The sequence below is a fragment of the Monodelphis domestica genome, chromosome X (assembly GCF_027887165.1).
Source record: "Monodelphis domestica isolate mMonDom1 chromosome X, mMonDom1.pri, whole genome shotgun sequence".
Classification (NCBI taxonomy): Eukaryota; Metazoa; Chordata; class Mammalia; order Didelphimorphia; family Didelphidae; genus Monodelphis; species Monodelphis domestica.
In genome coordinates this window covers 77,549,082-77,575,975 of record NC_077235.1, presented here as the reverse complement: position 1 = coordinate 77,575,975, position 26,894 = coordinate 77,549,082, and the positions used below count along the sequence as shown (strand labels likewise).

At 46.8% G+C, this 26,894-nt stretch overlaps 1 protein-coding gene across 2 annotated transcripts in view; it reads left to right on the top strand.

The window, feature by feature from the left end:
* The window catches only part of EDA2R (ectodysplasin A2 receptor), a 40,419-nt gene extending 16,505 nt beyond the window's left edge, over window positions 1-23,914 (top strand). Inside the window, exons 2-10 of one of the 2 annotated variants that reach the window (XM_056809531.1) lie at window positions 655-833; window positions 2,394-2,572; window positions 4,888-4,973; window positions 5,797-5,961; window positions 14,742-14,867; window positions 15,339-15,787; window positions 15,926-16,028; window positions 21,186-21,279; window positions 23,614-23,914. In XM_056809531.1, the coding sequence (XP_056665509.1) occupies window positions 747-833; window positions 2,394-2,572; window positions 4,888-4,973; window positions 5,797-5,961; window positions 14,742-14,867; window positions 15,339-15,787; window positions 15,926-15,961 (1,128 nt within the window). In that variant the 5' untranslated portion in view covers window positions 655-746 and the 3' untranslated portion in view covers window positions 15,962-16,028; window positions 21,186-21,279; window positions 23,614-23,914. Of the gene's footprint in view, window positions 1-654; window positions 834-2,393; window positions 2,573-4,887; window positions 4,974-5,796; window positions 5,962-14,741; window positions 14,868-15,320; window positions 15,788-15,925; window positions 16,108-21,185; window positions 21,280-23,613 lie in introns of those variants that run through there. The other variant, XM_016426607.2, reaches the window with a different exon arrangement.
* The last annotated feature ends 2,980 nt before the right edge of the window (window positions 23,915-26,894 follow it).

Sequence of the window (26,894 nt, the reverse complement as noted above, 5' to 3'; positions counted from 1 at the left end):
CTTTCCTGGAAATATCTTTAGGAGGTAGGGAATAAAAGTAGAATCATGGCCATTTTATGAGGAGGAAACTGAGGCTGAGGAAATTGAAGTGATTTTCTCACAACCATGAGACAGTAGTGATGGGACAGGGATTCTATACCAAGTCATCATCTAATGTCAAATCCTGTGTTCTTGCCATCATGGTGTGCTGCCATCCCCCCATTCCCAAACACATACATACCATCCCTTAGGAAAATCAGAAAGGACCTGACCAAAGAATTGGACTTCTCTGTTCCCTAAGCCTTCTAAAGACTTTCAAGACTCCCACCTAGGTTCTTCTCACCAAATCCTGAGAAGGACAAGAGGTTGGAGCAGGAATTTGTATAGATGAAGAAAATGGAGGAAGAAATGCGTTAACAGACTTGCCCCCATCCCCTGTGAGCTTAGGTCTGAGTCTGAGATGGCCCCACTCCCTCCCCTGACGTTTGCGCCTCCTCATTACCCACCCCCCCCAGCTCTCTTGGCAGTACACCAGGCTATTTCTGCACTTTGGTTGTTGCCAAGATCATAGTCCCTAATTCTGGGTGGCATTTGACAGAGAAGGAAGCCGCCCCACAGCTAGTTAAATAGCAGCAAGCCTGGACCTCAAACCCAAGGCCAGTATTCTTCTTTCAGCTCTGTGAGCAGCCACGTTTCTGCTTACTCCCTCCCATCTGAGACCTTCTCTTGGTGTCTGCTCTCAGCTTCCCCACTCCTAGACCAGCAGCATGGAGTGCCAAGAGAATCAGTACCGGGACCAGTGGGGATTCTGTGTCACTTGCCAACAGTGTGGCCCTGGCCAGGAGCTCTCCAAGGTAAGACCATCTAGAACATTTCTTTTTTCTGTCCTGAAAATGGTGGTGCTGGGGGAAGGGGTAGGATGTTGAAGGGGTACAGAACAGACCAGTGGCCAAGCCAGGTAACCTTTACCCAGAAGGTAGACCACATGTCCATGGTTCTATGGGTTCTTCTCTTTGGGAAGAAGCCTTCTAAAAAGTGTCTACGGGACTGACAGAGGGAGAACATAACAGCCATTCCTTTCCCACCCCTAAAAAGGTAACAGTTGCTCTACAGGACAATGCCCAACTATTGGAGAGGGTTCAATCTAGCCTGCCACTGAGAATTATTTGTAGTTTTGTGGCCATGTCAGGAACCTTCTCTTGAGACAACCTTTAGAACTAGAAAGAGCCCTAGAGATTATAGACCAAGTTGACTTTCCTAGAGAAGTCTCTTGCCCAAGGTCAGAAAGATAATGAGTGACAGGACCAAACTAGACTTAAAAGATCTCAGAGGGTTCTTAGTCTCATATCTATCTTGTCAGGAATGCCCTCTAGGAAAATAATAGGATCACAGGATCTTGAACTGAAAGGGACCTTAGGAGATGATCAAGTCTGACCATTTTATAAGTGAGGAAACCGAGGCTCTACAAGGTCAGAGACTTCCCCAAGGTCATACATAGTTAATGACAGAGCCTGGATCTAATCCTTGACACATGATCCTCCAGCCTCTCCCTGAAGACCTCCAGTGATGTGGACATACCATGATGGGGAACCTCCCTTTCCAGTCCTTTCTACTTTGGGACTCTGGGACAGATAATATTTTCAGAAATGTTTTTCTAATTTATTCTTATTGAATTAAAACTTAATTCTTTGCCAAATCTATCCATTGTTTCTGGTCTTGCCTTCCCCTTTCTACCTGAGAGTAGATGTTGGTTCAAACACCACCTCAGACACTTACCAGCTATATGACCGTGGGCAAGTGGCTTAACCTCTCATCCTGGTTGCCTTTGTGATCTGTTCCAACTTGTCATTGTCCTTCTTAAAGAACACTTATTTTCGAGGACAGTAATCCAGATGGGATCTGAGCCTTGTCATCTCCCTAGGGTGGGGAGTATTTCTGAATACTGCCTAGGATGGTAGCATTTTTTTATCTGCCATGTTCTACTATAATGTCATGGCTCCAGGAAAGTTGTTCAGAGTCTACTTTTATCCAGTCTAATCTTCTCTACCTTGTACTAAGCCCTCCTCCCCACTGCCATTACCACAGGCTATTCTCTCTCCCATTGCCAACACACCCTGCACCCCTGTAGTCCCCGACTTCTCCCTTCAAGACCAGTGCCATTTCCAGGAGACCGCTCTTCATCCCATACCACTACAGGGCAGTCATTTGGCTTGTCTAGCTCATCCAGATTGGTATAGAGTAGGGGACAAATGAGAATTCTGGATTGAAAGTCTTGCTCATTCCTACCTGGGTGCCGGTGAGCATTCCCCCAGCCCATTCAGAAATCTTTGTGTGGGAACTAAGTCAGCTGAGCTTCCAGCTCCCCAAGAAGAAGAAATGCCTGTAATCTATGCTCTGCATCCATTTTCTGGCAGGAGTGTGGCTATGGGGAAGGTGGAGATGCATTCTGCACCCCTTGTCCCCCCCGAAGGTACAAGAGTGGCTGGGGCCACCATAGCTGCCAAGCCTGCCTAACTTGTGCTGTCATCAACCGAGTCCAGAAAGTCAACTGTACCGCGACTTCTAATGGAGTCTGTGGGGATTGTCTACCCAGGTGAGTTCATTTCACTGCTTGGGGACCACATCTTCTTAGGAACAGGAAGAAAAACAATGACTCCCACTTCCAGAGGAACGCTTTTTAAAATGCTTTCAGTTATTTAAGCCTGCTTAACCTTTGTTAACAACTTCCTGCAGTAATGGATGTGGTAAATTAGCATCAGAAAATGCCATTTCTGCCATGTGTTTGCAAAGGCACCACTGGCAAATCACTTGACTTCTGGAGATCTCAGCCTTTCCATCTGCAAATTTCTCAACTTGAGTCAAATGATTTCTAAAGTTCCTTCAGAATTGATCAGTCATCTTCAAATCCATGACCTGGAGTTCAGAGACTGGTTCAGGTGCCTTTTGATTGTGTGGCCTTGGACAATTCTCTTAGTCTCTCTTGAGTCTTGACATTGTTTTTGGATTTAAAATTAGGAGGTTGACCTATCTGACTCGCAGAGACCCTTCTACTATTGACACACTGTTCTAGATTCTCCCATATGTGGACATGTCTCCTCCAAAGCAGCCTGGCTTAGAGAAAAGATATCCAGCAATGGAGTCAACAAGGCCTGGACTCAAGGCCAACCTATGTTCCATGTATACTTAAATGTGGACATGCCTCCCCTGAGGCAGCCTGACTTAGAGGCTGGAGAACACAGTGCCAAGATGCCCTCTAGGTGTAAAATAAAGACTTGTTGACTCATTGAGTCTAAGGTCCTTTCTATCATTAACATCCTACATTTTATGATAATTTGTATCCTTAACATTCCTTGATTCAGCAATAAAAACTCATCTTCCTTCCTTCCCTCCCTCCCTCCCTCCTTCCTTCCTTCCCTCCTTCCCTCCTTTCTTCCTTCCCTCCCTCCTTCCTTCCTTCCTTCCTTCCCTCCCTCCCTCCTTCCTTCCTTTCTTTCTCCCTTCCCTCCTCCCCTCCCTCCCTCTTCCCTTCCTTCCTTCCTTCCTTCCCTCCCTCCCTCTTTCCTTCCTTCCTTCCTTCCTTCCTTCCTTCCTTCCTTCCTTCCTTCCTTCCTTCCTTCCTTCCTTCCTTCCCTCTTTCCCTCCCTCCTTCCTTCCCTCCTTCATTCCCTCCTTCCTTCCTTCCCTCCCTCCTTTCTTTCTTCCTTCCTTAGTTCCTTCCTTCCTTCCTTTCTCCTTCATATATTAAGTAGATCCAAGCAAACTAGAATTTAGAGAAGGCATGCTCGTTGCTTTCATGAGGTAGGGAATATGACACATAGCCAGGTAATTGGGGTTCATATTTATAACACATCATAGACCCTTGAGAGGGGCAAAGTGCTAGGCAGAGAGCACTTGAAGGCTTAATGGCATTTTTGTTCCCATATTATGGATAAGGAGATTGAGACTCAGACAGTGGAACTTCAAGGTCAAATTGAAGTAAATGGCAGAATCTGGCCCCCAACTCATGTCTTCTGCCTTCCAATATGGTATTTTTTTCTGGCGTGGCTACTCCATGCGAGAAGGTACAAAACTGGTTTCCCTGAATGGCCTTTAGTGACCTCTTCTGCAGTGGATGTATTTCTTTTAGCACTGATCCAACTAATGCCCAGGGAAGGGTTGGTTTTCCTCTGTAGCTGATCTCTAGCACTTCCTAATAGCAGCAAGGTGTGACCAGGGGTACTTGAAGGTGAGTCCAACTCCTACAAAACTGGATCCTACACCTGGTGCCAAAAGCAACCTCAGAGGCCAGCTAGTCCAATTGTCTTATTTTATAGGAGAGAAAACTGAGGCTGAGGAAAGGGAAATGACTTGACCAAGGCCAACAGGTATTAAGTGGAAGAGGCCAGATTTGAAGCAGCCAACTATTCTTTTTTAAAAAACTTTACCTTCCATCTTAGAATCAATATTGTGTTTTGGTTCAAGGTAGATGAACAGTAAGGGCTTGACAATGCTTAGCATCACACAGCTAGGAAGTGTCTTAGGCCGGATTGGAATGCAGGATCCTCCTCTATCTCTAGGCCTGGCTCTCAATCCACTGAGCCAACAAGCTGCCCTCATTTTTTCCAAACCCTCCCCTCCATCTGAGAATCAATACTGTGTGCTGGTTCCAAGGTGGAAAAGCAGTAAAGGCTTTGCAGTGGGGCTTGCCCAGCATCACCATCTGGGAAGTGTCCAAGGACAAATAAGAACCCAGGACTCTCCTTCTCTAGGCCTGGCTTTTAGTCCACTGAGCCATCTAGCTGCCTCCAAGCCAAGCACTCTTAAGGACAGACTTGGAGATGGAGCAACTGTACATCTTTGAGAAGCTTTCTACCTTCTCCATGTTGTTGACTTCATGGAGTCTTTCTTTTCCTATTTCCTCGCCTCTAGGTTCTACTGTAAGACTCGAATTGGTGGCCTTCAGGATCAGGAATGCATCTCTTGCACAAAGCAAACCCCAGTGTCGGAGGTCCAATGTATGTGTATTTCCCACTTCCCCCTGGGGCTGGGCAAAGTAAGCAGGCCGAGGAGGCAGGGCCCCAAAAAGCATGAGGAAAGCTTTTAGGATGGACATATGGGAGAGCACAGAAGCATCAACTGGGGAAAGCCAGAGGGACCTCAAACCATAGAGTGGCAGAGTCATGAAGAGCCTCAGTGCTGGACAGGACGTTGGGCTAGTGCTGTACGGTAGACCGAGCGTGGGTCTGGAGTCCGATGATGTCACTGCAGATCCTAGCTCTGTGAGATGTCACTTAAGTCATTCGGGCCTCAGTTTTTCAACTATAAATACAAGAAGGGCTTTGGACCGGGTCCAAAAGGACACGATTGGGGAGAAATAAGAGACCTCAGTAACCATGTAGTCTAATCTAGACCCGAAAGAAACCTCTGCTCGGATATCCCCAGCAAAGGGGCATCCATCCATCCATCCTCTGCTTGAAAATGACTTTGAACCCTTTTGCCCATTGTAAAGTCTCAGGAACTCATTCAATGAAGGCCAATGGCTTGGCCATGTTGCTTGGTCTTGGCATCATACAGTGAGGACATGGAGGCAGAGCCGGGACAAGAGCCCATGGTCTCTTGACTCCCAAGTCTGGTGCTCTTTTCCCTATATCACACTGCCCTCTTACTCTGCCTCCAGGGGAAGGAGATATCAAGCCAGTGTCCTTACCAGTAACCAGGATGAGGAGAGCCTTTTGTCACTAGGCCTTGGGAGAGGGGCTCTGCCACTTCTGGGTGGGAGTTGTGCCCCAAAACTGTTCCTGGCCCTTCCCTGACACTCCTTCCCATACTGTACCACAGGTGCCTTCAGACTGAGCTCCGTGAAGCTAGAGGTGCCCACGGCACCCCCTCAGGAAGCCACACTCATGGTGCTAACAAGCAGTGTGCTCATTGTCTTTGTCCTGGCCCTCATCTCCTTTGCTGTCTTCTACTGCAAGCGTTTCCTCAAGCGTCAATTCCGGCATGGTAAGAGTAAGGAGGGTGATGTAGCATTTCTGTGGGGCTCGGAGGAGATTTGGAAAATGTTTTCCCTTTGTTATCTGATCCAGCCTCACAACAACTCCAGGAGACAAGTGCTACTTTATGCTCATTTTAGACATAAGCAAACTTAAGGCAGAGAGGTATTAAAGTGATTTTGCCCAAGTTCACACAGCTAGAACGTTTCCAAGAAAGGAATAGAACTCAGGTTTTCCTGACTCCACATCTTGTTGCTCTTTTATTGTTCCACCTGTTGTCTCTTGCGTCATGAGTGAGGCCTCATAGACTGAGGTACTAACTGGGACCTCACAGAGGTAGGCAGAGCGGAAATTGTACTGGATTTAGAATTAGAGGATCGAGTTTCAAATCCTAATTTCACTGCTTCTTACCTTGTATGACCTTGGGCAAGTCATTTCCCTCCCCAATAAAATTAAGGGGTTAGACTAGATGACAGCTGAAATCCTTTCCAATTCTAGGTCTGGGTTACTGTGTTTAAGATCATAGTTTAACAAAGAAATTGAGTCATATCTGTGTTGGAATTTCCACTCTAAATGAAACCAGGAAGATTTAAATTTAAGTCATAATAAGAAATAGCATTTCATGGGCTACTTGGTCATCTCCTTTTACAATGAATGTGTCTGATGAGTGGATGTCAACAGGCCACCATGAAGAAAGTCATAGTTTTTCCCCAGAATTAGATGAAGTGGAGAGATTCTTGGGAAAAACTTAACCAACCAAGGTCGTCTATACCTGTGCCTTTAATGTGATGTTGGGCAGAGGGGAGGCTGGGAGAAAACAGGGTTTGGGAATAATCTACAAAAGATAACAGGAGCTCCTTCTCAACCCAGCCGATCTTGAATACTTTCTTTTAGAAGAGTGCAAAGAGGCTCTCAATGTCATTAGCCCCAAACAGCATTGTGAAAAATGAAGTTGACAAACAGAAAACAGCTGGTTACCCATGTGGAAGTCATTTTTAGCATCAGGTGTCTATGTAGTCAGATCATTGACTGGTTAAAGTAAAGGTCAGAACCCACACCAAATTAGAAGAAAGGATGAACATGAGAAGATACTATGTACAATTATAGCAGCTCCATCCTGAGGTATTCAAGTAAGCTGTTGACCCTGAAACATGAGCAAGAGATAAAGAAAAAGAAACTGACATTGACCATCACCATTTGCTACAGAAGTACAGCAGATGTAAAGCAGCATCATTACAAGGAGGCCAAAAGAGCCCAGAAACTACTCTAGCCTCTTGCCAAGAAGAGAAACACTGGAATCAAAGATTTAGAATAAACTCATTTTAAAACATTGGTGAAGAAGTACAGCCACACAAAATAGTGAAAAGCAGTAGAGGAGAGTTGGCAGGAGACTTGCCTAAACCATATGATCCCATTAACCTTTGTGGATGAGGCTGAAAGGAAGGGCAACATAAATAGATGAAGCATACCAATAGATGCAGATTTACCAACATTTGTATAGCATACTGTTCTCATCAAAAGGACCCATCACATTTAGATTGTATTATCTTTTTTAACCCTTACCTTCCATCTTAGAATCAATACTGTGTATTGGTTCCAAGGCAGGAGAGCAGTGAGGGCTAGGCAATGAGGAGTTAAAGGACTTGCCCAGGTAACCCAGCTAGGATAGTGTCTGAGGCCATATTTGAACCCAGGACCTCCTGTCTGTGAGTCTAGATCTCAATCTACTGAGCCACCTACCTGCTCCTTAGATTCAACTACTAATTTAAGAATGGATGTAAAATTCTAGAAAATGATTCTTGAGAAGATAAAGCTGGTCACAGATCAGTCAGTCAGTCAATCAACATATATTAAATGCTGTCTTTGTGCCAAAGTCTGTGGTAAGTGCTAGGGATAAAGATACAGATTAAAAAAAGGCAACCCCTGCCTTTGAGGAGCTCATGAGCTAATGAGGGAAAACAATATACAAAAGGAAGATGGAAAGGGAGGAGAGGGGAAGGTATCCTGATGGGGGTGTCTTGGAGATTTCTAGAGAAGTCCCAAAGCTATGTAACTGGTAGGACGTTGGAAGAAATACTGTGCTAAGCCTCCTCTTTATTTTTTAATTTTATTTAATTAGATGATTTAGAATAGTTTTCCATGGTTACAAGACTCATGTTCCTTCTCTCCCCTCCCCCAACCCCCTCCCATATCTGATGCACAATTCCACTGGGTTTAACATGTGCCATCGATCAAGCCCTATTTCCTTATTATTCATATTTGCACTAGGGTGACCTTTTAGAGTCCACTTTCCCAGTCATAGCCCCACCGACCCATGTGATCAAGCAGTTGCTTTTCTTCTGTGTTTCCTATCCCACAGTTCTTCCTTTGGATGTGGATAGAGTTCTTTCTCATATGTCCTTCCAAATAGTTCTGGATCATTGCATCTAAGCCTCCTCTTTAGAGGCCCTACTCTGCAGCTACACCTAACCAAAATGTGTCCCCCTTGACATAATTCTAACAGTGCTTAAGGAGAGATTTTTCAGTATATCTCAGTACACAAAAGTCTAAAATAGAAAAACGACACTACACTCAGGCATAGTGTAGTCAAGGAGTAACGAGCAGGGATATACTGGAGCCAGCTCATACAGACCTGATTATTGAATTTCTCGTGTGAGCGTTTATACCTCAGAAATCAGAAAATGCTACAAATCAGTGATGGTTCTATTGCTTGATGGCTTGTCTAGACTCGAGAACTTGTTGGAGAAAACGGTGATAATGCAGATTCACCTTCGAAGCGTGTCTTGCATTTTCAGAGAGCCAAATGTTAAATATTTGCCAACATATCCATGAGCAGGGTGGTTTTAGCGGGGAAAGCTAATGGACTTCCATTCAGTCATGTTGAGTTGAAATATTGAATGGACAGCCAAGAAGAGGTGTCTGGATGGCAGTTGGAGAGAAACTTACAGTTCTGGGGCTCAGAAGAGATTTCAGGACTTTGGGAGGCATCTGCTTAGAGGTGGTAGTTGAAGTGATGGAAGTGACTAAAATTCCCAAAGAGAGAGATAGAGGAAGGAAGAAGGGAACTAATTGAGTTCCATAAAAAGGCTAGGAAACCAGCATAGGAAAGGTTTAGAAAGCCCTTTACAAATACTGTTTTGCTTGATTTTCCTCACAACTCTGGGAGGTGGGTGTTATTATTGTCCCCACCTTATGGATATGGGACTGAGCCACAGTCCTGAGAGGCAAGATTTGAACTCAGGTCCTCCTGACTCCAAGTCCTGTGTTATATCCTTTGTACCACCTAACTCCCTTAAAAAGTGAGAGATGGAACTGAAAGCACACTGTCTCTGAAGCTGAGGAAGGAGAGGGTGTTCCATAGTAAGAGATGGGCAACCGTGTACCCAAGTTGTCAAGGGTGAGGAGGGTGAGGAATGAAACAAAGACGGTTAAATTTTGTGTCAAGAAATCATTGTTGGTGGGGGTGCCATGTAAAGGGAGCAGCTCAGTGGCTCAGTGGGTTGAGAGCCATGTCTTAGAGACAGGAGATCCTGGGTTCTAATCTGGCCTCAGACACTTCCTAGCTGTGAGACCCTGGGTAAGTCACTTAATCTTCATTGCCTAACCCTTATCAGTCTTCTGCCTTGGAGCCAATACACAGGATTGATTTCTAAGACAGAAGATCAGAGAAAAGAAAGAAAAGAGATCATCGATAACTCAGTAAATATCCAATCTGGGACCCAGTTCAGTTTAAGAAATATGACCCGACATTCATTAAGCAATCTGTGGGTTCACTGACTCCACCTCCACTGCTCTTTCCCCTACACTCTGCCCCTGGAAAATGACTAATTATAGCTTGCTTTACCGTTGGCAAAGGGCCTTCCAAATCACGGCCCCCTGTCATGTAGGCAAGGTAACTAGCCTCAGTTTAGAGACGCTAAAACTGGGGCCAAAAGAAATGAAGTAACTACTGCCTTGCTCATGTTCTCCTGGCCAATCAGTTGAATCCAAGAAGAGCTGAACTCAAAAGGCAGCTGGCACTCCAGGCATGGTGGGCTGAGCTTCAGATATAGGCTCCATTCGTTCAACTTTTTCCCAGGACCATCTTGGTAACAACACACTCGATGACCCAGATGCTGGGAAAATGCAAGAGAAATAAGACAGTGTGGCCCTCAAGGAACTTCAATTGAAATGGTGGACCAGACCCTGGCTGGGAAGAAGGGCTAAGAGAAGTGGAAGGCTCAGGGGCTTGGTCACCTAGGTCAAGGGTCCTATGGAGCAGGATGGGGCTTTTATCCAATAGAATGAGACTCAAAAAGCCTTATGTGGTGGCCGTAACTTGCTGAGGGCCACGGATATGCCAGTAGCATACCGAGACTCAAGCCCAAGTCCTCTGAAAACTGCCTAACAATTCAAATGATTCAAAGGTAGGAGGGGCTGTCTTGGAAGACGGTGAGATTTCCCACTAGAAGTCTTCAGGTAAAGGCTGCTTGACAGAAATGCTGTACAGATTTCCATAGTGGTATGGGACAGAGTGGAGCCATGTTGGCAAACCTATGGCAGGCAGGCAGGCTGGAGGGGGCTGCTCCCTCCTCCCTCTCCACACTGAGGACATGTCTCTCATCTCCATCCTTCTGCCCAGCAGCTCAATGGGAGCACTTCCTCCCTCCCCTGTCTGAAAGAAGGGGACTCACATATGGCAGTTTGGGCACTCAGCCTCTAAAAGGTTTGCCATCAGTGAACTAGAAAGTCTGAAGTCCTTTGTAGCTCTGAGAGTGTATTTAGGAGGCACTAGGGTTCAGTGAAGAGAATTTGGACTCAGGAGTTACAGGCCTTTAGTTGAAAGGCAGACTCTGCTATTTACTAGCTATACAACCTTGGGCAAGTCCCTTCGCCACCCTGGGCCTTGATTTCCTCATCTGTAAAATGAGGGAGTTGGGTTAACTACCTCCGTCTGGGGTTCTTTTCCGTTCTAGAAATTCAAATTCATTGTGTGTGGCATCTCCCAGCTTCCCTCTTACTATCCTCATTTTACAGAAGAAACTGAGGCAAATAGCCCTTAAGTAACTTGCGCAAGTCACCCAGCTAGGAAGTACTTAAGGCTAGATTTAAACTCAAGTCTTCCAGACTCTAGGCCCAGTACTCTACCCATTGTACCACCAACCTGCCTCAGCTAATCTCTGGGTGGTCAGTACAAGTAGTCCTGGGTTATGCAGCAGTAGAGGATCTGCTGAGACAGGCCTCTCAGACTCATCAGGGTGACACTGACAGAGAACTGAATTGGGAGGGGTCTGAGGATCTGAGTACAAATCCCTACTCTGTTGTGTTTGTTTGTGGCCTTGCCTAGTCAGTTTTGTTTTCTTTTGCCCTCAGTTTCTCCATCTATACAATGGAGGCTGTAGGATTGGATCAGCTGATCTCTAAAGTCTGTTCTATCCCTATTGTTCACCTCTAGATTAAAAAAAAACCAATACAGAATCTGCCCCCCTGAGCTTAGACTCAGTCCTTCTAGGTGGGTCAGTAGATGGGCAACCTGGGAAAATGGGATAAGTTTCATTGTCATCACCGAATACCAAACTGAGTCCCTGCTATGTGTCTAGCCCAAGTACTGGACCCTCTGGGCAATCCAGAGAGAATTCAATCAACCAACAAATATTTATGAAATATCTACTATGTGCAAAACCAAAAGTGAATCTGTCTGTGTTCCCGAGAAGCTGGGCTCCTTTCAGAAAGGACCTTGGCTTTGCCCACAAGGAGTTAATGAGGTATATATCCAAAATGATAACTACAAGTGCTAGGATGTGGGTGATTGCATAGCAGAGGACTAGGCCAACCCGCAGGACTGTAGGAGAGGACATGGAGGCTCCCTTGTCTCCAGCTCCGATAACCCAACCTTGGAATGATAGGATGCTTGGTGACTTTGGACGCCTCCCTCTTTGGGCCTCCTTCATCTTCTGTAAACTAGATGGTTGAATCAAGTGAATTCTTAGGCCGCTGCCAGCTCTGTGTCATCTGATGCTGGTCCCCACGGGGCTAAGAATTGCATACCGACAGGGGATCCTCAGCCTTGACCAAGGTGGTTGGAGAGCCATAGATGGTCAAGCTTTGAGGAGTTGAGCAAGGTAGCCTAGCAGGAACCATGTGGCCTAAGGAGGGCGACGTATGGGAAGCTTGCAGCAGCCAGGTGCAAGAGTTCCCCAAGAAGGCGTCTGGACCAGTGAGTCACCGTGAAAGATTACCTTCTCTAGGAGAGCTTAGGACAGGGCAGACTTCCATTTTTCTCTAGCTTGGGTCACTGGCTTTTCTTGGGGGGCAGCCAACTGAGTCAGAATAGCCCGGTGGTGCCCAGTGGGTCTGGACAGAGGACACTGGCTTCCCTATCCAAGCCTGGGTCTGACCCTGGTCTGAGCAAAATGGTGGGTCTTCCTTGGGGCAACTGAACCTTGGAGATTGGGAGCTGGAACAACTGTGTTCAGCCTTCCCCTCTAGGGCAATGAGTAGGGCACCCTAACTTCTCACAGCATCAACTATCAAGTGATGATCCCCATAAGGGAAGGGCAATTTAAATGAGCCAAAGGCTGAAAGGGATGTCCCAAGGGAACAAGTCCTGAAATGTGGATGCTTTCAGTCTTGAATGGAGAAGGCCAAGAAGGGACAGGAGCCAAAGGTATAAAGTCCTGGCCTTGGTCACTGCTACTGTTTACTCAGTGGTACTGAGTGCCACCCCTGAAAGACATGCTTTCTGGAAAGAAAAAGCATCAAACAGCAAGCAGGGTTAGCTAGGTGGTGTAGTGGTTTGAGCCTCAGGCCTGAACTCAGGAAGACCTTGAGCTCAAATCCAGTCTCAAGCACTAGCTAGCAGTGTGATCCTGGGTAAGTCACTTCCCCTCCATTTGCCTCCGTTTCCTCATCTGCAAAATAAGGATAATACTAACACCTACTTCCCTCAGTTGTTGTTCCTGGCACACAGTAAGCACTATATACATGTTAGGTTTTCTTGTTTTTTTTTTACCCCCCTCCTTACATGCTAGAACTGATATATGTATCAGTTCCAAGACAGAAGAGCGGTTAGGGTTAAGTAAAGGGGGTTAAGTGACTTGTCCAGGGTCACCTATCTAGGAAGTGCCTGAGGCTAGATTAGAATCCAGGTCCTTCAGTCCACTCTTATCTCTTCTGCTACTAAGCTGCCCCCCTCTCCTCCTCCTTTAAGAAAAAAGAACCCTTACCTTCTATCTTAGCAGCAATTCTAAGACAGCAGAGGAAAGGGCTAGGTAATTGGGGCTAAGTGACTCACCCAGGGTCACACAGCCAGGAAGTGTCTGAGGCCAGATTGGAACCCAGGAGCTCCCATTTCTAGACCTGGCTCTCCATCCACTGAGCAACCCAGCTGCCCCTATTATTATTATTGCTAATCATCTATTCTGAAGGATTCCTTTTACGAGGCTAAGGTCTGGGGATACAAAGACCAAAACTAAATGTCCCTGCCTTCCAGAAGCTTACGTTCCATACTGAAGAAATGGCATCAGTCAATCAATTGGCATTTATTAAGCACCTACCATATTCTGGGGATACTCAGCCCCTGCCCTCAAAGAGCTAACATTCTAGTGGGGGAGACAATATATAAAATAATTGGAAATACACAAGATATAGGGATGGGGTGGGCTCTTATGTGCTTTATCGTCTCATTTGAACCTCCCAGCAGCCCTGAGAGATAGATGCTGTTATTATCCCCATTTTACAGATGAGGAAACTGAGGTGAAACAGAGCTTAAGAGAGTCTTTCCGAGTCACACAGCCTGGAACTATCTGAGACTGGATTTGAACTCAGGTCTCCCTGACTCTAGATCCAGTGCTCTCGAGAACCCACTGGAGACACAAAGATCAAAATGGAATGGCCCTGCCTTCCAAGAACTTTCATTCCAAAGTAGAGGAAGTGATAACTGCACATATTAAAGCAGACTGATTAAGGACTGTCTCCATCAGTTGAGGAAAGTCTCAGAAAAGGTTCCTAATGCAATGGGAAGTGAATTTGTAACCAGACTGCCTTGAGCAATGGAAGACGGTTCAGGGCCAAAACCTGGCCAAGCTCATTTTACAGATGAGGAGCTTGAGGCCCAAAGACAGGGAATGAGGCACCCAAGATCCCAGTGGGGTGCCCCTACTTCAAGCCTATATTACTTAATGCTCTCTAACCCACTGGCTGGTCTCTGGTATTAGGTACTGGGGCAAATTGATCCCCAGTAAGGGCCAATCAGCTGCGGGTGTCATTTCTGACCCCTTAATGCTTCGGCTGTCATAATAGATGAGGTCAGGAAGGTCCAGAGGATGTCACAATGCTGACTCAACACTTAGCCAATCAGCACCTACCTGGGTCTTTAAATACTGGCTCAAAGCAACATTGACTCCAGAGGGTAGGACTGGGCCCGCAGGGTAGGACTGGGCCCAGCAACCAGGACTGGGCCCAGCATCTAGGACTGGGCCCAGCACCCAGGACTGGGCCCAGTTTCTAGGACTGACCATTTTTCCTTGGACGCTAGTATCGGGTGACCAAAGCGTGGGTGCCATAAAGTTTTGTCAGAGTCTTTCTCCATACTTTCTGCACAAAGAGAATTCCCGTTGCCTTTTGGGCATCTTCATATGCATAAACAAACAGAGGCATGTCTAGGAGAACTGATGCTTTGACTGTTGTCGGGTAGGGAGCTCAGGAATTCAGTTAGCCTCGAGTTGGGGAGAAGGATGACCTGGGGAAGGGTGGACCCCCTTGTCTTACGTGCCTCCCTCCTCTCTCAATCCCTTCTCTCTTCTCCTGCAGGCTTCATTGGATATCCAGACTTTCGGGGGCAGAGAGAACTATCTCAGACTTCTGATTATGCAGGTCCATGCCCTGGCAGAGAGCTGGGCATGAAGAATTTGGGTCCTGTAATTGAGCAAAATGGAGGTGAGTGCCCCCTCCCTCTTGTCCCTTCCAGTCCCTTCCACTGGGGGCACCCCCTACCCTGCCCCACCACCAAGGCCTGGGAGGGGGGTAATTCCAGCTCCTTGTCCTAATGTCACCTCCCTGGATGCCAGGTTTACGACCCCTCCTTTGGTGGGCGGGCCTCAGCCTTCCTCTCAAGGCTAAGAGCACTCAGAACTCCTTCTCCAAGTTCTGTTTGCCGAGCCAACCCTGTCCCAGTTGGGGTGTGCTCGGCCAAAGACTTTGCCAAAGTAAAAAAGGGGCAAAAGAGTTCTAATACTGAAGATCCGGGTTGGAATCCCAGCTCTTGGCCCACAGAAGAGATAAGTCAGTTCCTGTACCTCATCAGGACATGTTGGGAGGAAATGATAATCAAGAGTGCTGTTGTCTTGTCTCAGCTATGGGGAAGTGAGTGAGCCTTTGACTCAATATCAGGGGGCTTCCTATTTCTAGCCTGCGAGGATTCGGTGCAATTTGTGGCGGATGGCCCCGCACCCAGAGCCGAGGGAAACGATCGCCATTTCCATCTTAGCTGTGACCCTTATCCTGGGCAGCTGGTCTGCAATGCTGCTGCTGCTGCTGCTGCTGCTGCTGCTGCCGTTGACACTCGGGCACTCATCCATGCCTGCCCGTCTGCAGAGGGCCAAACCGAATCATTGGGAAACCCCCCGACACTCCCTTCCTGCGCCTCCGAAACACAGTCGTGCTGGGCCCATGCTCCCGTTGAATGCACAGAGCTAGACCTTCACAAGTTTTCGAGTTGCAGCCCTTATGCCGGTGCAGAAGGGCACAGGGAAGCTGTCATCTGGGCCATGCCAGGGGGTACCGGAGATAGAATGGGGTTCACCCCTTCATTATACTACTTAGAGGGAAAGTCTCCTACACCAGATTCTTCCTTTAAGGTAACTCCCTAAGCTCAACATTACTCATGAGGGGATAGATGGAGGCTTCTGGCCAAGCATGCTGGGAACTCGCAGACAAGAAGGGATGGGAGGGAGAGCCCAGTGGTCTTAATATGGCTTCTTTTGCTTCCACCCTAGGTCTCTTCGGCCAAAAATGGCCACGTGTCCTGGTAAAACTGTCAAAGCCACCACCTACTGGACTTCAAGCCCCAGTATTGATGACTTGTTCCGAATCTGCTCTGTAAGCCTGGGGAGGGTGTGCAAACGTGGCTCCCCAGGCTTCGTCTCCCTCCATTTTCCAAAAACAACTGATTTAACTATTTGAATGGTCTTTCTTGTGTTTGGGCAGGGGAAGTGGGGGCTGCCACGAGGCGACTGGTCATTGGACGTTTCTCGTATTTTTTTCAACTAAGTGCCCCATGGAACCCAGAAGTTTAAGGGAGAAGGGTGGTAAGAAGAAGGGAATGATGGTGTTGAGTTTTCCTCAAGCAAGCAAATTCCTGCCCAGTCTGACTGTTGCAACCCTTCTCAGCCTCCTCCAACCTGAGGTTGTGGAGGAGGATCTGAATTTTATTTGGGTTTTGAACATTTGCTCGAAAAACACTTGATAAGCCCTGATGTCGCCAAAACAGTGGTGGGTCCTGGGAAAAAAGCTACTCGGCCTTGAGAGCCCAGGGGGCCAGACCATTTCCCATCCCAGCCAACTCGAAGTGGCCATCCCATGGGCCTTTGACTCTCCGGATGACCAGTCAAGAGGAGATCTGCACTTGCTTTGGTGTTACTTACTCCCAGCTACACCTGGGATCCCTCCAACCCCAACGTGGGCCCAAAGATGAGTTTCTTCCCTTTGGCTGTCTAGAACACCAGCATTGAAGACCGTCTTCAGAAGATTCTTGGTTGGGCTAGGGTTGGGGGATCCGAGGCTCCGAGATCATGTTTATTGGTGCTTTCTTGGATTCAAAGGACCATCTTCTGCCTCACAGGAAAGAACAGCTCCTCCCCCAAGATTCTCGGAACATTGGTTTGAAAAGGCTGTCCAGCCAGCTGACTTACTCGCTTTGGGGGCGGGGGGCCTACAAGCCTAACAATTATCAAGCGTCTTCCTTTCCTAGGCCCTGGGACTATTCTGATGGATGGAAATGATGCAAGGACTTAACTTGTATAGGAAGCTGCTCAGGAGCTTTAATTAAGTCCTGAAATACTCAAGTTCTGACCCCCAAGAATCTTGGGAGAGGAGGGTGAGTCTAGTGGGCCTCTCCTCACCCCCCATCCATCTTATTCCAGCTTTGTAAGAAGCTCCAGGGAGACAGACCGTACAACACATTACCATCTGAACAGGCGCCCTGATCCCCAGCAGGCACTCTCTTAGCAGAGGCCTGGAACACCACAGGGGCTCTCCCTCCTTCCTTCTGGTTTGAATTACTCAATCCCTCTCTGCTTTCAGGGATCTCTGATGTGGACGTGTGTTTCATGAGAGGGAAGAGAGTTGAGTGCCCATCTGCCTGCCTTCCAGGGGCCGGCATGAGTGGTGTCAAGACTGTGCATTTTGAAATTTTGCGCTGGATACCAGGTTTCCCCACCCTAGTCCTCTGATCTTTGGGGGCTCCCTACCCTAGACTTTGTTTCCCTTTTCTCTGCTCTGGATTTGGCCCACCTTCTGATCTTTGGAGGCTCTCCACCTTAGATTTTGCTCTGTCTTCTAAAAGCTCTGGGTCCTCCTCATACTCGGGTCTTTGGGGGTTCCCTGTCCTATATTATACTTTGCCCCATCCTCTTCCACGGTTGGGTGCTTGCCTGTCCTCTCATCTCACCTTTAGACCTGCCCTGGGCTTGTCCTATTTTCTAATCTTTGGGGGAATCCTCATCTTAAGACTTTGGCTTCTTCCTCTGCTCTGGACTCTTGACCTTTGGAGCCTCTCCACTTGAGCCTTTGTCCCCTTTTCTCTGTCCTGGGATTTGCCCCATCCCTCTGATCTTGGGGGCTCCTCACTCTAGTCTTTGTGCCCATTTTTTCACGCTGGGCTTACTGTCCTCTGATCTTCAGGGGGGCATCCTCACTGGTAGACTTTCTACCCTAGACTTTGCCCCTTCCTCAGAGGCCCACTTTCTCCTTCCTCTGATCTTTGAGGCCCACCTCTGGAACTTTGCCCTGGCTTTTTATTGCCCATCCCTCTGATCTTTGGGGACTCTCTAGACTTTGCCCCCTCCTCAGTTCATTGGGGGCTCCCATTTCTTTGCCTTCGGCTTGCCCCATCAGTGGGGGTTAAACTTTGTCCCTTTCTCTGCCCCCCGGCTTTCTCCCTCCTCTGTGGAATCTTTGGAGCTCCCCCACCCTAGATCTACTTTGGTGCTCCCTTCTCTGCCCATCCTCTGATGTTTTGGGTTGCAAGATCTGAGCATTTGCCTGGGGCAGTAGAGGGTGAGGTGTTTCCTCCTAGAATTGAAGATGTTTCTTGATTTTGTAAGTCGAAGCATTTGTTATCAAGAGCCAGGAAAAATGGTTTGGAGGTTCTCGTTTTTCCAGAATTGCAAGAAGCTTTGAGGGGAATGAAGTAGGAGTTGGGGTTGGTGGAGCTCGAGTATAAATTTAGGGACAGCAACAGGCTAGAATTGCGCTACAGCATCCAGGCTGGAACAAGGCCAGGGACTTACCAGCCTCAGCAGGATTCTGTATGCTTAGCTTCACCATGCATGGGCAACGGGGGCAAGGTCACAAAGGGGCCCAGAGGAGAGAGAAACGCTGGGAGAGATGCCAACCAAACCCAGTGGCCTTCGGGAAGACAGTGAATACGGTTCTAGAGCCTTTTGATCTATCATAAACATATTTGGTTCTGGCTTCCTACAGGGGAAGCAGGGTGGATTCAGGAGGCTGGACTACTAGCTTTGGAAGTGATAGGCTGCAAATATTGTTCCTTCCCTTGCTGGGACTCTGTTTCCCTCTTGATAAAATGAGGATAAAGGAGGGAGTGGATCTGATATCTCTGGATCCACATTTGATCATTTCCTCTAGAGTTTCTTCCTATTTTCTTGCCTCTTTTTGCCAAGATCTTGTCTCCTGGTTTGAGGGAAGGGCAGTATTTTTTTTCTCTTGTGAGTTTTGGGAGTGGCAATTCAAACCACATGGCTCTTGGGTTGTGGCCTTTCAAAGTTTGTATTTGTGACTGTGTTTTCAGAGAGGATCGTCAAGCCATTTTGCCACTTTTGGGTGACAACGAGGCAGTCTTTTCCTCCTCCTCCTCCTCCTCCTCCCTTAGTTGCTTGCCATGGCTGTGCTGGCCAAAGGAGAGGCACAGTCTCCCTCCTCCCATTCCCAAAGCTTTCCAGGTGCTCAAATCTCTGCTCTCAGAAAAGAGAGTTTATGGATTAACTAACTCTACTGGTTGTTACTGTAGCCAGAAGGTGCTCTTGGACTCTGAAGGGGAAAGAAAGAGGGTGGCTATCTCCAATCCGATGTGACTCTTACCCACTTTGGAGTTTTGGTTAGGGCCAAACTGATTCCCCATCAAGAATGGTGCTAAAGTGGTCAACCAACCTCATCCTCCTCTCTATAGCCTCGTCCCCTTCTGGGCCAGCTGGAGCAGGAGGGGCAAGGGGAGGACCATCTGCTTTTTTTGTATAAATACTGTAACAACTCAGGAACTTTGCCTCCTTTGCTGGATCGGTTTAGAATCCTGCTGTTCCTCAATTCAAACTGGATCTATGGAGCCAAGGCTGGAATGTTAGGCCAATTGACCTACCACCACCATTAGGCTGGACAGGTTCAGAAGGTTAGCCATGGACCAAGGGTTTTAGGACCCTAATTAATCCATTTGGGATAAACAAGCTAGCCTATAATGCTAGATCCTTTTGGACCAGGGCAGGACAAGGAAGACCTCGCATCAGAAAAATTCACTGGGAGGTCGACAAATACAGCCAGCTCATTACAGGCACGGGAGCAAAGGTCCTTTCAAGTCTGTTTCATTTCTTTACAGGTACCACTATGGCAGCATCTCCTTTTCTATAAAAAATGTGCCATATTTTCTGTTTGTTTTTCCTCCCTTTCTAAATCACCTCCCCCCCTCCTCCTGCGTCCCCCCCCTCGATTTTTTCATCTACTGGAAACAATTCCATCCTGTTGACATGAATTCTTTATTCCTGAGGCTGTAACCACAGTGTGTGCTGTACTAACAATGGTCGAGGAATCAAGAGTCCCAGCCCTATAAATGCTGGATGCTGTGTATGTAAGACTGGGGATTCCCCAAGCTTGTATGTATGTACTACTCCCTACCTCACGAGGATATCGGTGGTGAGGACTTTACTTTTTTAGTTAGTGTGTGTATAAGCTGATTATTGTTGTTATTATTTTATTTGTTGTGCTATTTTGCTTCCTGGAAGTGTTTTGGTAAATCAATGTGATTCATTCACACTAGAGAGTGAGTGGCTGGCATGGGGGCCCAGAAGACTTTGGAAGTTGGTGAACTTGGCTTCATTATTTAACCTAAAGAGTCAAGAATCACCATCCACATTGTCAGGTCATCAAGAGGGATTTGATTTGAACAAAAGCTGGAGCTTGTTTCTAAGTTTGTGAGAAGAGCTAGGGATATTGTGGAGATGCAGGCAAGTGAGCTTCCATGACTCCGGAGAGCTGCTAGCTTGAAGGGTGAGTGGTATGTGAGAGAGAAATAGGGGTAAGAAGGAGAGAGAGACAGAGAGAGGAAGAATGGAATGGGGAGGGAAGATAGAAGAGGACGAATGGAGAGAAGAAGGAAAAGAAAGAAGAGAAGAAGGAAAGAAAGAAGAGAAAAGAGGAGAAAAAATAGATAGGAGAAGGAGAAGAGAGAGGGAGGGCTATCCAGAAACTGTCCTCCATTTGCCAAAACTCTGTCTTTTCTGCTCTTTGTCTATATTTTCCCTTCCCCCTCAACCCCATTACCAATCTAAGGACCTTTTTCTCCCACCATTTTCTTCTTTGATCTTCCCAGGTGAAATTTCCCAAGAAGTGCCATCCTTATTAAAGGGGTGTGTGTGTGTGTGTGAGTGTGTGTGATCAGGGGGCACTTGGTGGCTTAGTTGGAGTGAGAGCCAGTCCCAGAGATGGGAAGTCCCGGGGTTCAACTCTACCCTCAGATACGTGTGACCCTGGGCAAGTCACTTTACCCCCATTGCCTAGCCCTTACCACGCTTCTGCCTTAGAATGTACATAATACTGGTTCTAAGATGGAAGGTAAGGGTTTAAAAACAAATAGGCACATGGTCAGCCAAGGCTTCCTTTTGTGCCACTCTATAATAGTCAGCTTAAGCTAAAATCAATTTGAGCCACCAGAGGATGGTTGTCTCCTTGAGTTAATTATTAAGGTGGAATTTTACTGTTTTATTGTTGCTTTTTGTTCATCATTTTCCTTGTCATTGTTTTCATTAGTTTCATAGATATTGAGCTAAAAGGACCCTCGGAAGAGGCCATCATGGTGAGACTGCCAGATATAGTGAATACAGCAAGCCCTACAGTCACACAGGTATAAAGTGAAGTAGCAGCAGAGGCACATCTAGTCCCTGGGTGACTGGGCTGGAGCTCAATCTGCCTCAGAGCCTTGGTGTGAAAATTCTATCTGTTTTTCCAAATGTGAAGGGCGGTGGTGGCTGCTAGTGGCAACGTGGCCTGCCAGCCCGGGATTGCTTGGAGTTAGAAACTCTGGGATTAAAATCCTGGCTGGGCTGGAAACTCATATGAACTGGCGCCTGAAAGGCCTCTAATTTGTGGCTCTAAATTTTCAAATTCCAAAATAGCCAATGAATGGCTATTTTGTGAAGCAGGGGGGCTTAGTCAGGGAACCCCAATGGGGAAGGGAATGCCTGCTACATTTGTCTTGGGTAGCAGCATTTCCAGTTACAGTTTTATGGAATTATTAGTCCTCTCCGAAGGCCAAATCAGAGGCTGGCATGGGTGGAGGGGGGTGGTTCAAAATCTTCAAAGATCCCTCCCCCAAAAGCCCACCCCATGTCGGGCTGGTACTCTCGTGTCCCCCAGGGGCTCAGGGACTTCAGCCAGGGGCCCCTCTTAGCTGGACAGGCCTGAGGATTTTCTATTGAATGTAGATGACTTTCTGTTGTAATATTTGATGTTTATGGAGGTTCTGCCCATCTTTGAAAGATGGTGCCTTGCATGTTTGGGAGTTGGATTTGGTTTTCTGATAGTCTTTAAGAATCCTGATTGGCCATAAAATAAAGAGATAAATTAGCCGTGTGTGTTGTGGATGAGTTTCTGAGTCCTTGTGCTTTATGTGCATGCCTCTAGACTACTTTTCTATTTGTGCATCATGGATCATTCTCGAGAGGAATGATGGAAGATGTCAAGAGTGGGGAAAGAGCTTGAAAAATTGAACAGAGCAATATATTGTTGGGCTAGCAAAGGAAGATCCATAAGGATCATTCCCCCTCAATGTCCGAAGCACACTTAGGACAGAGAGGAGAAAGGTAGACTTGAGATTGGAATTGAGAAACCAAAGAGAGAAAGGTTAGAACTTCGACAGGGGATATCTTATTAGGAAAGAAAGTTACGAGTCAGGAGAGAACTTTCTAGAAGTTCTAGGCCTAGTTTCTAGGCCACTGAAGACAGAACAGGCTAGGAAAGGCTACCCTTCAGAACTCCACTGCCAGGCTGAGCCACTACTATTCAGTCTACCTCCCTGGCTGTGATGAGCGAGTCCTGCCAGGTCTGATGGATGGAGGCGTTTCAAGTTGCTCTTTAAATTGTGCTAGAGATTCTTGCCTAGTTGTTAATGAGCTTTTTATATGGTCCAGGAACACTTGCATATTTCTGGGCTGATTCAGTGTGCTCCTTCGGCCTTGGAGTCGATGTTTGTCCCTGGAATTCTGCCCTGGGTCCAGCCATAGCCATTCAGCCCCCACAGTGGCATTGTAGCTAAGGCCTCAGAATAACTTCAGTGGGGGGGGGGGGGTTGTCTGGACAGGATGGCTAGTGCACTGGTTGGTTGTGGGCCCAGCCTGACTGACTGAGAATGACTGGACCCCCAAAGCAGTGCAGACAGAGCCACCCAGACTGCATCCATCAGTGGAAATGCATGTAGGACCTCGAGCTGAGAGAGGGCTTCAGAGTCTGCCAACCGGGCCCAGCCTCTTCATTTTACAGACAGAGAAATACAGACAGAATATTATGATCATAGATTGGGAGCAGAGCTGGACTTCAAAGGGCCAGAGGTTCTAACCCTTTGTGCATGAAGCCTAAGGAACCACCCCTTCTTCTAGAATCATGTTCAATGCTGCAATAAAATACATGCAAAATTCCTCATTTTATAAGGAAGGAACTGAGTCAGCCCAGGGAGGCAAAATATTTTGGGCCCAAGTGGCCAGGATGTAAGATCACATTTTGAGAGGATATCAGTTATTTTGTAGATTAGAACAGGGATTCAGGAATTATTTAGGAATTTAGGATCTGAGTTGTAAAACTGGAGGAGATCCCAGAGGGTCAGATGCAACCTCTTCTCATTTTTCATTAGAGGAAACTGAGGCCAAGAGAGGTTGAATCAACTACAGGTCCAATGGGGTGTCATATTCGGAAACTAGTAAGGCACCTGAATCATTTCCTAGATGAGGAAACCCGAGGCTCCAGGGAGTGTAAATTGTATGCTAAGCTCAGAACATGTAGAATGAAGGCAGTATTTGAACCCACTCTGGCAGAACCAATAATGCCTGCCAGAGTGCCTTTTCCACCGGCAATGGGTTCAAAAACTGGGTCCTAAAAAAAGTCATTTAATATTCCCCCCTTTATAAAACATAGAGGATCCCTAAGATATCTCCCATAGCTAATAGATTCCATGACTCTCCTCCAGAAGATGACTGAACTGTTCCTTCTTCAACATCCCAGAATCTCAGCACTGGAATGGACCCCAAAGGATCAGATCTGGAATGGACTCCAAGATCATCTTGCACAACCCAACCAAGTAGGAATTCCCCCAATATCCCTCAGAAAGAGGTCACCCAGCATCTGTGGTAGAAGATCTCCAGTGACAGGGATCCACTACTTCTCAAAACAGCCCATGTCAGTTTTGGACACTCCTACACTAACCAGGAAGACCCTTTCTTGCTCAATTGTTTAATTTTTTTTTTAAAAAAAAAATTTCCCAGGTTGCATTTCGATACAATTTTTAATATTCGTTTTCGGCCATTTTGCAATCCATGATATCTAACTCTCCCAGTCCTCCTTCCCCTTCCCCGAGAAGGCAGGTAATGATCTAGTCTGTATGTAATAAGTGTATATATATATACAATCATCATTTAACCCATATTTCCCTGTTTATAACATCATGAAACAAGACACAAATTGCTTAGAGAGAAATTCAACATCAAGCGCAAACCTGCTTCTTTGCATTCCCCACCCACCACCTCCCTTTTTGGGCCAAGCAGAACACATATAGCCCTCTTCCATATGGCAAGATGGATCCATGAAGACGGCTTCTTCAGACCAAGTCACACAATGATTTTTCAGCTGAGCCTTGGGGGTGGGGGGGTGGGGGGGGGATTTCTAATCTTCTCTCCATCCTAGCTCTGCTTCCTTGGGAAACACTCTAGTCTGTACCAAAATTCAATGCCCAGAATTAGGCATTTTATTCCAATGAAAACCCATTAAATCAATCAGCAAACATTTTCAATGCTACTATGTGCCAGGCATGATGCATATACAAGGACAGAAGTTAGACCAGTGATGGTGAAACTATGGCACAGTTGCCAAAGATGGCACTCTCTGTGGGCATGTGCTCTGTCCTCCCTCTCCTCCCACCCAGTTCCTTAATAGAAAGGCAGAGGGGCTAGCTGCTCCCCCTCCCCCTCTCCACTGTGCCTAATGACATTTTTCCCATTCTCCACCCCTCTGCCCAGCAACCAATTGGACAGTGGGTAAGGTGGGCAGCCGACTCACAGGCAGCAGAGCTGGAGAGGAGCACATAGACCACTCCTCTTCCCCTCTCTACATTTGCTGAGGACATACCTCACTTCACCCGCCCGGCAGCCCAGCAGCCCAATGAGAGCACTTTCTCCCCTGTGTAGGGTAATGGTGGGGGGCAGGAGGGTGCACCCAGCATGTGGGGGGAGGGGCAAGGCACATGGTCTGGGTGGCGGGATCTAAGAGCACTCTGTCTCTAAAAGGTTTGCTATCACTGAGCTATATTTGTACCCTGAGAATTTCACAATCGGATACATAAGGAGGCAAGTGGGTAGCAAATGAATGCAACCAGTGAATGGGTGCCTACCGGTGTGCCTGTACACACTCTGCTGGAGATGATCCCTACAATCAAGTAGTGTTCATATTCTAAAGGAGGAGATATAATACACAGGAAGTTTTAGCTGCAAGCCATGGATTAGTCCACTGGATCCTTAGGGTGCTGCAACAGAGCATGTGGGGAAAAGTCCATTTTAATTGCCATTTCCACTGATAAAAAAAATCACATAGTTTTTCTGATTTTGATCCATTTGACAATATCGAACAGTGTATACAGTATGTCTAAGCTTTGGAGTCAGGAGATCTGAATTAGATCCAGTCCTCTCTCAGACATCTCCTTACCAGCTAGCTATGTGGCCCTGGGCAAGTTACTTAATTTCTTATGAAATGGCTTCATCATCTGTAAAATGAGGATAATCATAGAAAATTATCACGAGCTTTCTGAGTCTCATGAAATCAAAGTTAAATAGTGCAGGTGGATAGAATGCTGGTTTGGAGTCAGGAAGACCTGAGTTCAAATCTGGATGCAGATACTTACTAGCTCTATGACCCTGAACAAGTCACTTCATCTCTGTTTTCTCATCTGTAAGCATCTATCTTCCAGGGTTGTTGTGAGAATCGGGTTCCTAATAAATGCTCTCTTTTCTTAGTCATGTATATATATATATAGTATATATATATATATATATATATATATATATATATATATATAGGTATAGAAGGAGAGAGATTCTAGAAAGGATTAAGAAGAGAAGAGTCAGGATCAGATATTTCACTCTCAGTATCCACATTCAGGGTTTTCTTGGCAAAGATCCTGGGATGGTTTGCCATTTCCTTCTCCAGCTCATTTTTCAGAGGAAGAAACTGAGGCTCACAAAGTGAAATGACTTGTCCACTGGGATCACAGATAGTTTGTGGTTTTTTTCTTTGGCTCATTTTAGAGATGAGAAAATTGAGGCAAACAGAATCAAGTGACTTGTCCAAGGTGTGGGTCTCTGAAGCTGGATTTGAACTCAGGAAGATGAGTTCTGATTTCAGGCCTGGTGTTCTCTCCACTGTGCCACCTAGCTGTCCTAGAAAAAGATTTAGGGAGTAGAAATATATGTGCCAGGCTAGTTGAGGTTATATTGTGTCAGTTTGTAGTGGACCCTGCTCAGCTGAGTTCAGTTCCTTGTGCTCCTTTTGGCAACATCGGAATAATTCAGGGTTGGTGTTTGATAAGAGATGAGCAGAGAGAGAGACAGAGAGAGGGAGGGAGAGACAGAGAGAGAGACACACACAGACAGACAGAGAGAGAGAGACACAGAGAGACAGAGAGAGAGAGAGACAGAGAGAGAGGGAGAGACAGAGAGAGAGGGAGAGAGGGAGAGAGAGACAGAGAGAGGGAGAGAGAGAGAGAGAGAGAGAGAGAGAGACAGAGAGAGACAGAGAGAGACAGAGAGACAGAGAGAGACAGAGAGAGAGAGACAGAGAGAGAGAGAGAGAGACAGAGAGAGAGGGAGAGACAGAGAGAGAGGGAGAGAGAGGGAGAGAGAGACAGAGAGAGGGAGAGAGAGAGAGAGAGAGAGAGAGAGAGAGACAGAGAGAGACAGAGAGACAGAGAGAGACAGAGAGAGAGAGACAGAGAGAGAGAGAGAGAGAGAGAGAGAGAGAGAGAGAGAGAGGAGAGAAAGAGAGGAGAGAGGAGAGAGAGACAGAGAGAGAGAGAGAGAGAGAGACAGAGAGAGACAGAGAGAGAGAGAGAGAGAGAGAGAGAGAGAGAGAGAGAGAGAGAGCTTGTTAAATCCTACTCAGTTTTCAGCACGTTGCTCCAACTGGAAAAGAATCTGGCTTAAGGCCTCTGCTGGGCAGTGGGATTCTGCATCATTCCGCAGTCTAACACTGTGGGGGCTCCAA